Raw genomic sequence first — 14548 nt, forward strand, 5'->3', positions numbered from 1 at the left:
GTCTCTCCTCTTACCTCCCTTTTCCTTCATCCACCTGCTGGCCTCCACCACTTGCTAATGTTACTGAATCTGTGGAAGCTCCGCGATGCCACCACACGAAGTAACGAGTAACGAGCCTATCTAAATCCCAGTAACGACTAACGCGTTCCTGATTTTGGCATAATAACTAGTTACCGTGCTCGTTACCACAATAATAACGTAGTTACTGTAACGCGTTACTTAATAACGCGTTAGTCCCAACACTGGTGTTTAAGTTATTTTATTCTAAACTTGGGTAGCAGCGAGAGTTTCCCCTTTTTTCTTCTGTTTAACTGAAATGAAAAACAGATCCCAGCGTGGGCACCTCGACCGTAAAACACATTAAAGTGGCACAAAAGCCTGGATCACAGAAAATAAACAATGTGATGCTTTCCCACTATTAAAAAATAGGATTGCCTGTTTAATTCAAACCCAGATCTCAGACACTGATTCGGGGGAAAAGGATCATTTTATGAACAAACCCTTTCTCAGCTCAGTCAAAGAATTTCATGATAATGTTTTGATATTTAAATAATACATATACCTTGTTGTACAAACACTGTATATAAAGGATGGACATAGACAGTGATGTCACCAGTTGGTTTGTGAAGTCTCATTATGAAGGTGGATACTTTTTAACCCTAAATGAGATGATCATTTAGAAATTCAACATCACTTTGTAATAGCGAATCTTTGAACTAACAATTGAAACAATAAAAGCACTTTTTTATTTTTTTTATTTTACTGAGCCCAAACATTTGGGATTCAAGGTCCTTTACGACATCATAGGAACCCTTTCGGTAACCAGAGGAGTCGCCCCCTGCTGGCCTATAGAGAGAATGCAGGTTTCATGGCTTTACTTTTTAGAAACAAGACCAGAGGCGAGGCCACATCCATCTTTTATATACAGGCTATGGGTTGTCTCACCTTGTGACTGAGCAAACTCATCTTTGTGACCTCCTGCGACCTGGGTGGCAACCATGACGACAATGAAAGTGCAGACCAGACCAGTCCTCCATAGCATCTCCATGGTTACTACAGTAGTTGCTATAGTAACAAAATTCAGTGCAGTGGTCCCCGTGCCTCTGTTCCAACATGTCTCCTGCCCTCTCGGATGCCCCGTTGCCTAGCAGAGGGACAGCTCAGCGCTCTGCTGGGCCATGGCTGCAAAAGATCGGAGAGCCAGCAGCGTCTTCGGCGTTTTGTCAGCAAGAGGTGATGGACCCTGAAGAAGTCCTCACAGAAGTGGAAAACACCTAGACGGGTTTCTCAAGGGGCTCAGCGGCAGTGGTGGCTTCACACCCCTCTCCGTTTGCCTGCAGAAGAGAAGCTGTTTAGTGACTGCAGGAGGAAGGCCAGGAAAGGGTTTGAAAGGGTGGGGAAAGACAAACTTAGGCTCAAAGACGAAGGAGGAACAAGGGAGACACAGTAAAACACAGACAGAGGGAGAGCATGAGATCCCAATGACCCATGCAGTTCCCAGTCTAACAAGGCAAATCTACCCAGTTCATATTCAAGGACTGCCCAGTCCTCCATTGTTCCTTGTGATAATCAATCTTGGCTTTAGTAAGGGTAAGTACCCAGTCTTTCACTCTGGTGACCAGCGATAACAATAGGTCCCAACCTGGGGCCTCTGAGGACCCACACTTTAAGCTGACTGTCCACCGGAAAGAGTTCAAACACAAAGGAGGCCATTGATCTCGTAGAAAGCTGTGCTCGGTGCCCAAACGGGGCTAGGAGTGGGTATTATGTCAGAGGGTCTGAGGGTAAAATGAGCCAATTTGAGAGACGCAGCAGGTTGCCATCACCGCTACCCTGCCTGACTCTGCAACCTGCATGGCTGAGCGACCCACTGGCTGGTATCCAGCTTACTAACTGGCAGACCGATGGTGTGAGTGCCTATACATCAACCAGTGTTGATATTTGGAGCACAACACGGACAGATAATATCGCCTTTTTCTGAATCCGAGGCCCCTAGTTTAAGAAAATAAATGAATAAATAATAAAAATACAGGAGCAACAATAAGACTTCAAAAACAAACATTCAAATTTGATGATTTCTTGCTTCCCTCACCACCAGCCCGTTGTGGCAGACAGCCGCCCCACAGTAGGATAAGCAGCCCACATTTCTTTAGGTTGTAGACTTCAGCTTCAGCCAAAGCTGACAAAAGACCTAATGCTGGTGTTTCATGTGGCCTGTGCACAGCAGTGGTACTTAACAAGGCTTAAACCTTTAATTACAGCAAATGAAAGAAGGCACAACAGGAAATAAAGGACATGATTTGCACAGTAGTGAACAAAGCCAGTTCTGAGTCAGCAGATGACAGCTAGTGTTTTACCCTGACAGATGTGACTCTATGAACAGAAAGCTTTTAAGACCGTATGCAGGTAAAAGTTCAGCATCACAAATTTCTTTCTTGTGTCGTTCTTTTCCACACCACTAATTTAGCCGTCGAGTGCTATAAATAATCCTCAGGCTCTTTTTTTATTATTTTTGTGTCCTTTGAGACAAACATGCAGCAAGATTATAATAACAATGGAAAAACGACTTCCTCATCCACACAGTACCCATTACAAAAACAAGAGCGGAGCCAGGAATCGGCAGTCACAGTTTCATGGGTGCCCTTCTCTCTCTTTTGACTTGAGTTTCCTGGCTACATATTGCAGTGTCAGCTAAAAACCCAGCCCTATCCTCCAGTAAAGTCTGCCCACCCAGCTTTACTCTTGTCCCAGCCCTGCTAGCCTCCCTCCCTCAGAGCTGTCTGGGGAGAGAAGAGCGAGCGGAGACGCCGCACTGGCCCAGATGGCTGGCGGCTAACCAACTGCAGCCAAAGGTAATCGGAGGCAGATGGGAAACCTTTTGGTGACGAGAGCAGGGGGAACAAGTTGCCTCCTGCAAAAAAAAGAAAAGGAGGAGGGAAAAAAAGCCAAGTGCAGAATCTGAAGGCAATGAGAGAGGGAAAGAGAGGGGAGTGTAAGCTATTCAAGCCAGCTGGGAGAGCCATTCTTGAGTGTTAATACTCTAAACTGAGTGTGGAGGAGATGAAAGGGCCCCTAATGTGGCTCTTGCTTAATTTCACACAGCGACGGGCAGGTACAGTTCAAAACTAAAAAGAAAGAAAGAAAGCTTGCTTTAAAAACAATGAGGGGTCTTTGTGCTGTTGCAACTTCCCTCATATATGGAACAACTAAAAGTCTTTCTCCCCTCCCTCCCTCCCTCCCTCCCTCCTCCGGCTTTCTCCCAGTCATTTCCTGCGCGAGCCAAGCTCCCTTTCCATTTTCATTACTTGTTCCTGCACAGCTCTCGATTTATTGTGGGCTTATTAGACTTGCTATCAAGTGCTTTTCATGACCACTACATCTCCTCTTGTTTACTTAAGCCAGAGAAAGAGAGGAGAGATAGGACCCCCCCCCCCCCCCAACACACACACAAACTAGTGCTATTCAAATACAGCTGCTAAGAAAGATTTGTGGACAGGCTTCACACACACCACAACACGCATGCACCGCCGCGCACACAGCTCTTCTGGTAAATTATTGCTACTCTGGAAATGCGGCTAAATTAAGAGAGAGCTGTCTCGCAGAGGTGACGGCGTTGTACATCTTCCCCGGCCTGTTGTGCAAAGCTTTCCCTCTGGGCTGTATCACTTGTACGAAATAAAAAGCGTATGTTTGTCAGGAGGCCAGGCCGAGGCGAGCGCGCGCGCGCACGGACTCTCCGGGGTCTGGGTTTTGCTTGGATGGATATCGACCGTATAGCTCTACAATCGCGGCCAAAAAAAGAAAAGGGAAAGGAAAGGGGAGGGGGCTCCGAGCCGGGCCACACAGCTTCCAGGGCTATCAGAGCTTTGCAGAGGAGAAAAGAAAGGGGTCGTTGTTACCAAGAGAGAAAGGAGTTGGAGCGCACGGGATAATTAGGTGGGAATTTAAGGGTGGGCCAAAATACTCAAGTGTAATCAAGTCAGTGGACCCTGAGGCATATTGACACGTCACTTCTATTTTTTTATAATCTGATCATCTACTGAACACTGACTGGTGCTTTTTTATAACTGTGTTTAACAGGATGGATATTCCTTTTTCATACTGCAGCCTAACTATGCTGTCCTTGTGTCTAACCGCTGCCAGGGAGAGTGCAGCTATCCGAAAACTAGCACGCTAATCAAAACCATATGACCGGTCTGTGTCGACCGCACAGATGCTAAGTGTCCCTCAGCTCAGCTTCAAGTCTGGGACAGCACCCCCACCACTGCCACTACTCTCAATATGTATATATATAGTCTCCACTTTGGTCAGCAGAGAGCACACGAATCAGCTTTAGGTTGAGTTTATTATTTCATGTAACTGCACGCCACAGTTTCTCTGTCCAAATGAGACCGTGAGGGAGCGAATCGCGCACATCAGCGTCCGTCAGCCTCAGCATCAACTCCTTGAATAAATAAAAATAAGTCATGATCACCATCATCATGAAGCCTGGACAGGTGACAGAGAGGGTGGAATCATATCTCAGATTAAAATCTCTGGTAAAAATAAATAAATAAATAAGGCAGAAGAAGGAGAAAAGTGCAGGCATTCCTTTCTCTGTTTCCCCAAATAAACAGTGTGCAGATGAAAAGTGGGAACATAAACAAGCCGGAGAACCTCGGATGTGCTCCCCTCACTGAAAATGTCCCTCTCTAAGTCTGAAACAATATTTAGTGAGAGAGAGAGAGCTGACTCGACACGGAGTGAGTGAACCAGCGCAGCACAGATGGCAGAGGAGGCTTTTCTCTTTCTGTCTTTTATCTGGTTTACGACTGACAACAATCCAAAAAACACCAAAAATATTCATTACGACAGGCAAAGCCTTACATTTGCTGGAATCTTTACTGTTCAGCGTTAAAATGATTGCAGAGCTGAACTGACAGAGGCTTGCCTGTCAGTTCAGCTCTGCAATCAAGAAAAGAAGAAAGAAAGAAATTGAAAAAATGTGCAGGTTACAGAAAAGCTGTGCAGTTCTGGGAGGCACCGACCTGACCCAGGACAAATAAAGTAAATTTGCTGTCCTAATAGAGGCAGCAGCCAATTTAAGGTTACTATGAAGTTGAATGAGTGCTACCAAAAAAGGAGAAGGAGGAGGTTTAAACACAAAAGCATCACATGTGGATGTGAAGAAAAGGAGAAGTGTGCGTAATCTGGTAAAACTACACATCCACGTTGCGTTTTTTATGGGAGCAAAATAAAAAACTAAAACTGTATCTGTGTGTGCTAAAGAATATTTCTGCAAAATAATAATAATGATAAAAATGTTGCACGGTGATCAGGAAACCTGCACATCTGTCATTCGTGCTGTTTGGACGTGCATGTGCTGATATGTCACACAGCCAATGATTCCACATCTGTGTCTCTAAACCTGTGCTCGCCCCTCTGTTTATCATAATGTTACATATAGTCTAAATATAGTACACTAGCAACAGTCTAAATGTTTTCCGTGATAACACTTTAGCAACTTTAGAAACGGGCTGCAGATTTAGTGCGCTTTGGAGCAACTGCGAGTAGCGCCCCCAGCCGGCGAACGACACAACGCCACCATTCACCAGGTACCTGATGTCCGCTGACAGCCACATCATCCCTTCAGCAACACGCAGACACAAACACAGACACACAAACACAGACGCACACCGTCTTGTCATCAGCTAACAAGGAGACCCCAGCGCTAATAAGTAAGAACTCCGAAGAAGAAGAGAAGCAACTCACGGACTCGAGGTTTTAGGAATAGTACAAATCCCCTAAGACAGCGTGAGGCTCACGTCCGCAGAGGTGCACCTAATGATCTCATGACAGCAAGAGCCTCACTAAATATGGGCGACATGCAGTGTTTCTGCAGGAAGGAGCGGACAAGAGCTTAGAAGAGCCAGCATCATGCCAGGGCAGTGCCTTTCCTTCTTACAGAGCTGTGCATGAGAGAGAGTGGAGCCGAGCTCGGTGACCTACCTTCCCGTGTCCCCGTGCAGAAGTTTCCGATGTGAGTCTGTCCTCAGCAGCCGAGCGGAGAGGAGGCGGTGCCGGCAGGAGACTGAGGAGACTCAACTTCTTCCACTTCCACAAGCGGAGAGAAGGAGTCTGGTGTCAATTTCCCCCGTGGTAAAAATAGAAGCGTCCGGGAGCAAAAATTTCAAAATAAAGTTTGTCTTGGCAGGACTCCACAGTTGGCAAGGGGCCGATGAGAAATACAGAGCTGTGGCCAAGATAGCTGATGTTGGTCTAAGACCTTTACGCAACTTTGTATCACGCATACCTGTAACCCGTGAACACTGTGCATAAAAATGTGGTTGGTCAGTTTGTGTTTTCTTTGCGCATGACAGACCTGACACTGAGTCCAGTAAAACAGCTTAAATAGTGGCTCAAGCTCGAACTGTTTTAGAAGCAGAAGCAGAAGGCGTCTAGTCCTTCTCACTGAGCATACTGTTTGGCTGTTTTCGGACCGGAAATCCTATAAAATGCTTTAAATAAATAAATAAATCCTGCAGATTACACCACTTCGTGGAAATCTGGCCCTGCTCAGCTCGATATAAAAAGAAGTCTGACAGGTCTAAGCTCAAATAAATCCTATTTTTTGCGAGTTCTTGAGCGCCACAATCTAACTTTGACCTCTGAAAAGCACAACTCGATTAGGAGCCTGTGCTTTCCACACTTTGTTTCAAGGAGCTCTTGTTGTGGTGACTTTTAAGAGGCCATTCTTGGGGCGAATTACCCACACCTGCTTTGGGGGTTCAACCTGGTGATCAGTTCTACAACTTCAGTCTGAATTCGACCAAATTAAACTGACTTCTTGCTCCGATTAGGACATGGCTGAAACTTCCTACCTGTAAAATGCATGCTTTTATTTTGTAGGAAAACATTTTCCTCTGTGGTTTCGTTTTGTCTGTTTTTGCAGGACTGGATTCAGCGGGATCCTGCTGACTCGGTGCCAGATCTGCAACTCCAAAGAAGCAGCTGCAGCCGCTGCAGAGGTGGGGGTTGAGTGTGTGTGGGGTTTGCTATCCCTGCTGTTGGTTTGGTGCTGTGGGTATCGCACAGGTGCTGGAGTGGAGAGTAGATGTCTGTTATGTCATGATGGCAATTCTCCCTCAACACAGTATCCTGGCTACACCACAAGTTCTGTAACTTAGACGTGTACATGTATCTATACGTGTAACGAAGCGCAAGTTTGGGCTTAAATTGTCAGAAATAAATGTGTGAAATTACATAAAAAGTTCTCCAGGTCATTGCCCAGACTGTCCTGTGATTATAAAACAGGTTTTTGTCAATTCACAGAAATATCCTGGGGATTTTTTTTTAATCTATTATGAAAAACATAAATTTCTAGAGAAGACGGTTAAAAAAGTTAAATATCTGTCATTTAATTGTTTAGTCACAAGTTAATTACTTTAGTAAATGGGTTTGGGGTCTTTATCAGTAGGAAATGCTGTAAAACCTATAAGAATTCAGCTAAAAGACCAAAATTTATCTCAGAAGTCTCCAGCAGTTACCTCGGTTGCCTAGCAACCACTCACAGTAAAAACCTCAAAGCTTCCTGTAAAATATCAAATTAACGCTTTTACACATTAAAATTTTTTTTTACATGTGTAGAAATTAAACAAAGAATGTAACATGAATGTGCTTTTGGATGTTACACCAGCTACATATTTCCCTCCCTCTAGTCTTTTTGCTGCTAAGATACAACGCTTTGAAAAAGTATTTGCCCCCTTCCCGATTTCTTTTGCTCCCTTTTGGTATATTTGTCACACTTACATGTTTCACATCATCAAACTAATTGTAATATTAGAGAAAAATAACCAGAGTAAATACAAAACAAATACTCCAACCCTACCCGGCCGTACGTGAAAAGTCATCGCCCCCTAAATCTGACAGCTGGAAGAACTGCAGTCAAGTGTTTGTGATAACTGACAATCAGTCTTTTACATCACTGTGGAGGAATTCTTCGCCAAATCTTCTTTGTAGAATTGTTTGAATTCAGCCACATTAGAGGATTTTAAAACACGAAAAGCTTGTTTAAGTTCATGCCAACACATCTCAATTGGATTTGAGTCCGGACTTTGACTAGGCCTCTCCAAAACCTCTTTTGCTTTAGTCACTCAGAGGTAGACTTATGATGTGTTTCGGATCACTGACCTGCTGCATAACCCGAGTGATGGCTGGACATCCTCCAGCAGACAGCAGAATCCAGGTTCCATCAATTACAGCAAGTCGCCCTGAAGCAGCAAAGCAACCCGAGACCATCACACTACCACAGCCACCCCAAAAACCGCTTTTTGTATTTACTCTGGTTATTTTTGTCTCTATTTAAGTGTCACAAATATGCCAAAAAACTAAGAAATCAGGAAGGGGTTACTGTTACCCTAGCTATGACTTAACCTTTTAACCTTTAATGTATTTTATAATTTTAACAATTCATCTAAAAGACTATCGATATAAAGTGTTTTGTATATATTGTAAACATATGTACACAAACATATGTATGTTGATTTTGGACAGCACCTGGCCAGCTGTCTTTTCTGCTGTCTCCACTCTTTATATTTAAATCCTATCAATTCATGGGACAGTGCCAGCTGACTGCACGTGTTCAGCTGTCATGTGAGAATGTGAAATGCAAAAACAGATAAACAGACGGAGCATTGCGCCGTAAACAAGGGGAAACTCATGATGGTCAAATGTCATCTATCTACAGGTGCTGAAAAATAGGTCAGCGCCTTGTGTAAAACCACCACTTGCTATTTTACAGCTTTTGCATGGCTGACTTTGTATAAATAAATAGGATGATTGCAACATGAAGAGAAGACTGCTCGAAGAACGAGGCCATCATTTTAATAATTAGGCATCCTTAGATGTAGGTTTAGGGCAAGAGGTGCAAAGGCCTACTCAGACCACCACGAGCATGAAGCGGCAGACGGTCGGTGACTAACACCAGCCTGGGGCAGTTAGGCTGATGGTGGTGCAGAAGTGCGGAAGACAAAGAAGATCGAGCATGCAAATTTTTGACCTTTAACATGTAAGATGTTACTTTGTTTATTCTATGGACAGAGGAATCTCTTTCCCTTTGTTCATGGGCTAAGTAAGTGCATCCTGACTCGAGTTCAACCAGCAGACCAAATCGTTTTCATCTCGAAAGCAAAAAAGAGGAACTCCCCAATAATGCTGGTTTATTCTTCTAATATTAATTCACTGTTTCGCATATTCAGACATGGCACTGTACAGATTGTAATATATCAGCTGGGATTTAACTTAACTGAGAGGCTCACTGGTGACAGTCAAACTGAAATCAGCCCTCCACGCATGCCATTTGCCGTTTTGCCTGTGTGTGGGTTTGTGTGTGTGTATGTGAGTGTGTGTCATTGTCTCTAAACCCTCGCGTCTTCACAGCACCTTACATTTCTGTCAGATCAACAGATATATCTTTGCCTCTGAAGCAACAACACCGCTCTGCGTCTGCCTGGAACAACAGTGCTCTGTAAGTTTTTTTTATATCTGATTATGTAACAACAGACTGTGTCGTATTGGTTAAACTGGTTAGTTACACTTATGTATATACTTGTGTCTTGTGTGGAAAAACACAACAGCCCAGTAAGGTGGGTGAAAGTAAGACGACCTGAAGTCTGAGCCTGAGAAGTTGCTGTAATGCAGTTATACAGACAAAAAGCTGCAAAGGAGTTTGAACTCGATGTGCTCGAGAATTCACATATTTGAGTAAACGTTGATTTAATAGCAACATGAGGCCATGAAACACGTGAAAATGTAGTTTAGCTATTCATTTACAAAGTTTTTGATGACTTCAGTCCATCAAGATCTAATCGATCAGTTAAATTTAATTCCAACTGAGGTTTGTTTTATATTCACAACTATATAGAAACAGTCAAAAAAAAGGAGAATAAAAGAGTGCGTGCACCGCAGTCGGCCGCGGCATTGTTGCTCTGGCTCAGAAAAGCAGTCATTACATGCTCAAAACATAAATAGCTGCTTTCATTGCGACTTGGAATAGAAAACCAAAAAAAAATGGTGTAGGTTTTAAGACACCCAAGAGGTCCGTGTGTGTCTGTGATCCCTTGTAACTGTTCTTAAAATGACTGGATGTATTTTGGGTGCTGCACTGAGGCATATCTGCTACATGTGTCGGCCACAGTCGGACAGAATCGGTTTGGACGAGCAGAAGATGAATTTTTACGTGCAGAACGGGCTCTGTTTAACTCACAGTGTGATATTCAGAGTTTTAGCATAGTTTATTTTTAGATAAAGACACGGTTGACACAAACACTCATTATAGTGAACAGAAATCAAAGTAGAGTTATTGTTAAGAGGAATATAAATCTCTCTTTGAATGCTAATGAATCCTACCTGAGGTAGGCCTGAACAGTTAATGTGATTTAATCACATCTTGTCAGGTTATTTCCCAGGTGCTGTACAGACTTTGGAAAACATAAAGCAGATAACAGGATCTAACAACAACTTTTTTCCACTGATTCAGGAAATAATGATTCACTTTGGGGCATTTGGGCTCCTGATTTCAGATGCACTTTCTTATCCAACTCCACCTACACGCTTCGAACGCTCGCTCAGTTTTGTTGGAAAAATAATTTCATATGTGACAGTTAAAGGGCACATTGTCTGTTTTGAGGTGCCTACACAGTCTCGCGCATTGATGTATGTACAGAGAAATGCTTCGAGTTGCACAGCCATGAGCTAACTTCCTGGTATCACAAAGAAAATAATCATGACCTAAAAACTCTAAATAGTTATCACTGCTATGCTCTTGATTTAATATCAGTGGGTAATCTACAGAAAACAGAGAGGCACATCGACTGTCTGAGCTCACGCTGGTGCGTTCGTGCGTGATAAGGACCAACACTGTTCTGGTGATTTGCTTTTTGTCATGTTGTTCTCAGCAGCCAGTTAAGCAGCTATTTGACTGATCGCTATTTACACCAAGCACGTTTCTGCCTCTTGTCGGGTTCCCCACTTCAACACTGTGACTGTGCCCACATATTAATAATATTTCTGCTGTTTAAATGAGCCGAGGAGGAGTTTACACTCAGTAACACAAATATTACACAAATGGTTTATTTTTCTAAAACCTGTAGCTGTACTTGGTTACCACGCGTCAGACTGACACATCTGAGAAAAGTACTGTGAAGAATAACAGTGACTGTGATGACGCGCTGGCTTTTCTTTGCAATAAATGATCATTTTCCAGGTTTTCTGTGGGCCAGAAGCCCCTAATTCATCTTATATGGGTCAGATTACAGGTGTGTTGTGACAGCTGGGCCACACTAGGCTTGGTGTGACAGATGTCAAGCTTGTCTACTGAGTATTAGGCTAGATCTAGCTTACGTAGCATTTGCTAGCGAGCCATAAGTAGCCCTGCTATCTGGGTCCAGAGGCCACAATGGGGTTGGATTTTTTTAAAATTATTTTTTAAATATTTCAGCAAAAACTGTTTAAAAAAATTAAAGTCCTCTTCACTTTTGTCAACGACGTCCCCATCTTCTTCCTCGTTTAGTTCTTCCTTCACATTAGCACGTGTTAGCACGCTAACGCACCCAGCTAAAAAAAAGTTGAGGACTGTAAACGCTAAACATGAGCACATAACGCTGTCAGCTCTAAGCGCTGCTCTGCCTTCATGTCGAATGTGTTTCCGCTGCTAATGTTTATGCTTCCTAATTGTGGTTTACTTGAATAAACACTTGACGCTTGCGCTGAGGTCGCCTTTAAAAGCTCGACCTCGTCGCTTTTATCCGAGCGCAAATGGTTTGAAGATGTCAAAGTATTCGCATAGTCTGTCGAAGCTCGTGCGTCCGAGCACATAATGTTGTGGCGGGTTAGCCATTATGACAAGATAGAAATGGTGAACCCACCGGAAAGATCATAATGGCCGCTGTGTTTCGTTTCGCTCTGTCACAACCCCCGTTATCACTGCCATCTAAAACGATAACCTGGAGCTGTGAGTCTGCCGAGAACAGACGAGTTTGACCAAATGACAAACACAATCAGGTTTTTGATTCCTATTTAATTGCATTTACTCTCACACCAGAAAACTTTCTCTCTGTTCTCTGTGGAAAACGAGCGTTCAGGCCTCGAGATCTCGTGTCGAGTCCTCGGCTTGCTGAAAACAGAGTGACTCATAGGACTCTTTTTTTCCACCACTCATTGGGTCAATCACTATCTGCTTACTCTGCAACACTCTTGTACCAAAGTATTCTTTGCACATCAGAGGGAATTATACACTGCATGCAAACAGTTTCTGTGTGTTAGTCCCGGGCGCTGCATGAAAGACACCCCGCAACAGTGTGGGTTCAAAGCTTGGCTCAGGAACCGTGCCATGTGTCGCCTCATCTCCCGCCAGTCTTTGTTTTTGTTAAATAAAAAGAGGGAGGGCGGAGAAAAAAGAAAGAAAGCACCAAACTCTTAGTTTATAAAGAGCACACGCAGAGCCGGGACTTGGCTTCTGCTATTGTTGGACCTTTTAATGTTTTGTTGGAAAGCCGTCAGTGTTTTGGTTAGTTTGGTCGTAAATTACAGCAGCATGGCTAATATGCTTGTCACGGTCTGTTAAAGGGGGTTTGTTATTAAATTCACTTTCCCTTTCAGTTTGCTCAAGTAATATCACAGAAGTTGATCATAAATTTTGAGCTGCTGTATCACCGCGCTACCCACTTAAACGCCCCACAGTGTATGGGGAATTTAAATGAGAAATGGGGAAAAAGAATAGAGTCACCTGCATCCATTTATAGACTTTTTACAGGAGTAGACCTCCTTTCTCAACACATACACAAACAAGATGCAAGTCATTTATTGTTTATCTATAAAATATCAGAAAGTGCTTACATGGAGCTCAAGTTGATGCCTTTAAATTGCCTTTTTTGCTCTCAAAGCAGTCTAAAATAAAAAATAATTAAATGTACATTAATATAAAATAATGCAATAAGCAAATTTGCACACTAAATTTAAGCAGAATGGGGTAAAAAAAGAAGCTTATTTTAGCTTTAAAGTCAAATGACAGCAAAAAGATAAACACCTTTCTGCATTAAAAATAAAAATAAACTCCATAATAGTTATTCCCGTGTGTTGAGATCGGATTAGGTGGTGCAGAAGTTGAATAAACGTATGAACAGTTAGTCTCCATTCGTTAGAAAAACCAGTTTTCCATGTGCTGCACATCCATACTGACTAAAATAAACACCTTTTAGGTGCAGATCATGAAGCGCTCCAGCATTGCTGCTCATGTCTAGGCGACATCCATTTGTCCACACTGTAGGGTCTGGTCTTTGTTGTGGCGTTTTGGAGGTCATGCTGCAGTAAAACCTGGTTTCTTGTGGCAGTCGTATGTTGCTGTTTGGTTGTCCACTGTTGATGTGGGAAGCAGCTCAGGTATATAACCAGGAAGCTGAGGTTTTGCACTTTTTATTTCACATAGTGTTTAAAAACATGTTATATGTTACGGTGTAAGAAGTTAAATTACAGTAAAGTAGATTTGCCAGCTTTTGGTAATCACACCTCCTGTTTTACTGTAAGTAACTTATGGCACATGCTGTGTATGTCAGGTTTTAGGTTTATAATTTCATCGTTATAAAAACTGCACTCTTTGTGAGGGGGTGAAGTTTTCACTGATATGAAGAAATGAAACTGATGGACACATAGTGAGAATAACACAAAGACAATCACGTATCAGTTTGCATGCCGCTTTGTTTAAATGTGCTTCTCGTCTTTATTTACTCCCAAATCGAAGAAGAGCTCAGGAGAGCAGCCTGGCTGATCTCCTGCGTGTCTTCATGAAATCTCGATCTTTCTCTTCATTTCAGATCATTTCCTTTCTGGGTTTTCTGAGCTGATGCCTGTGACGTCTTGTGATCGCTGTCGATTTCCCTCTTTATCTCAAACATCTTCTGCTTGTTGTCGCGTAACCGTTCCACGCTGCAGTCGAAACCCTTTTGATTTTAAAGTTGTCCTTACTCCCGTTCACAATAAAGTCAACCGAGTACCAGCGCTTCTCATCGCGCACACGCTCGTTACAGTAACGATACTTTGATCTCAGTTTTTTTGTTCCATAAAATGAAAAAACGATGAGTTTTAAAGCAGAGGGAATGTTCTGTAACCGTACAGCACCTGTTCAACGGAAGAGCGACACGCTGGAGAAAGGAGGCTGTGAGGGCGGACTGCGACTTCCTGTTGTGGCTTGTGTCATCACTTTGTTAACCTGCAAACTTTATGCAGTCTCAAAGTGTGGGTGCCTCATGCTAAGTGTCACATCCCCACATATGTCTCCTCACTTGTACGTGTCAGGCTCCTGAGAAGCGCAGCTCTGTTGGGTTTGTTGTAGATCCTAGTGAAACACAGCTGGGAAGGGAAGAGAAGGTGAGGTTATCCAGGTTGTGTGTGTGTGTGTGTGTGTGTGTGTGTGTGTGTGTGTGTGTGTGTGTGTGTGTGTGTGTGTGTGTGTGTGTGTGTGTGTGTGTGTCTTTTGGGGCTTTTCTGTTGCTTTTTGTAGTACTGATTTTAGTGT

At 43.2% G+C, this 14548-nt stretch overlaps 2 protein-coding genes across 7 annotated transcripts in view; one reads left to right on the forward strand and one right to left on the reverse strand.

Annotated features, from left to right (window-relative positions):
- The window catches only part of adamts10 (ADAM metallopeptidase with thrombospondin type 1 motif, 10), a 60308-nt gene extending 54180 nt beyond the window's left edge, over positions 1-6128 (reverse strand). For both annotated transcript variants that reach the window (XM_026146383.2, XM_080291706.1), the window contains exons 1-2: positions 5989-6128; positions 946-1334 (exon numbers count right to left, since the gene is read on the reverse strand). In XM_026146383.2, the coding sequence (XP_026002168.1) occupies positions 946-1048 (103 nt within the window). In that variant the 5' untranslated portion in view covers positions 1049-1334; positions 5989-6128. The remainder of the gene's footprint in view (positions 1-945; positions 1335-5988) is intronic.
- Positions 1-14548, forward strand: part of zap70 (zeta chain of T cell receptor associated protein kinase 70) — a 41160-nt gene that overhangs the window by 18342 nt on the left and 8270 nt on the right. For 3 of the 5 annotated variants that reach the window (XM_080291708.1, XM_080291710.1, XM_080291709.1), the window contains one exon: positions 6932-7007. In XM_080291708.1, the coding sequence (XP_080147834.1) occupies positions 6932-7007 (76 nt within the window). Of the gene's footprint in view, positions 1-6931; positions 7008-9368; positions 9506-14251; positions 14401-14548 lie in introns of those variants that run through there. The other 2 variants (XM_026146386.2, XM_026146387.2) reach the window with 2 other exon arrangements.

Source organism: Astatotilapia calliptera, chromosome 17 (assembly GCF_964374335.1).
Source record: "Astatotilapia calliptera chromosome 17, fAstCal68.1, whole genome shotgun sequence".
NCBI classification, from domain to species: Eukaryota; Metazoa; Chordata; class Actinopteri; order Cichliformes; family Cichlidae; genus Astatotilapia; species Astatotilapia calliptera.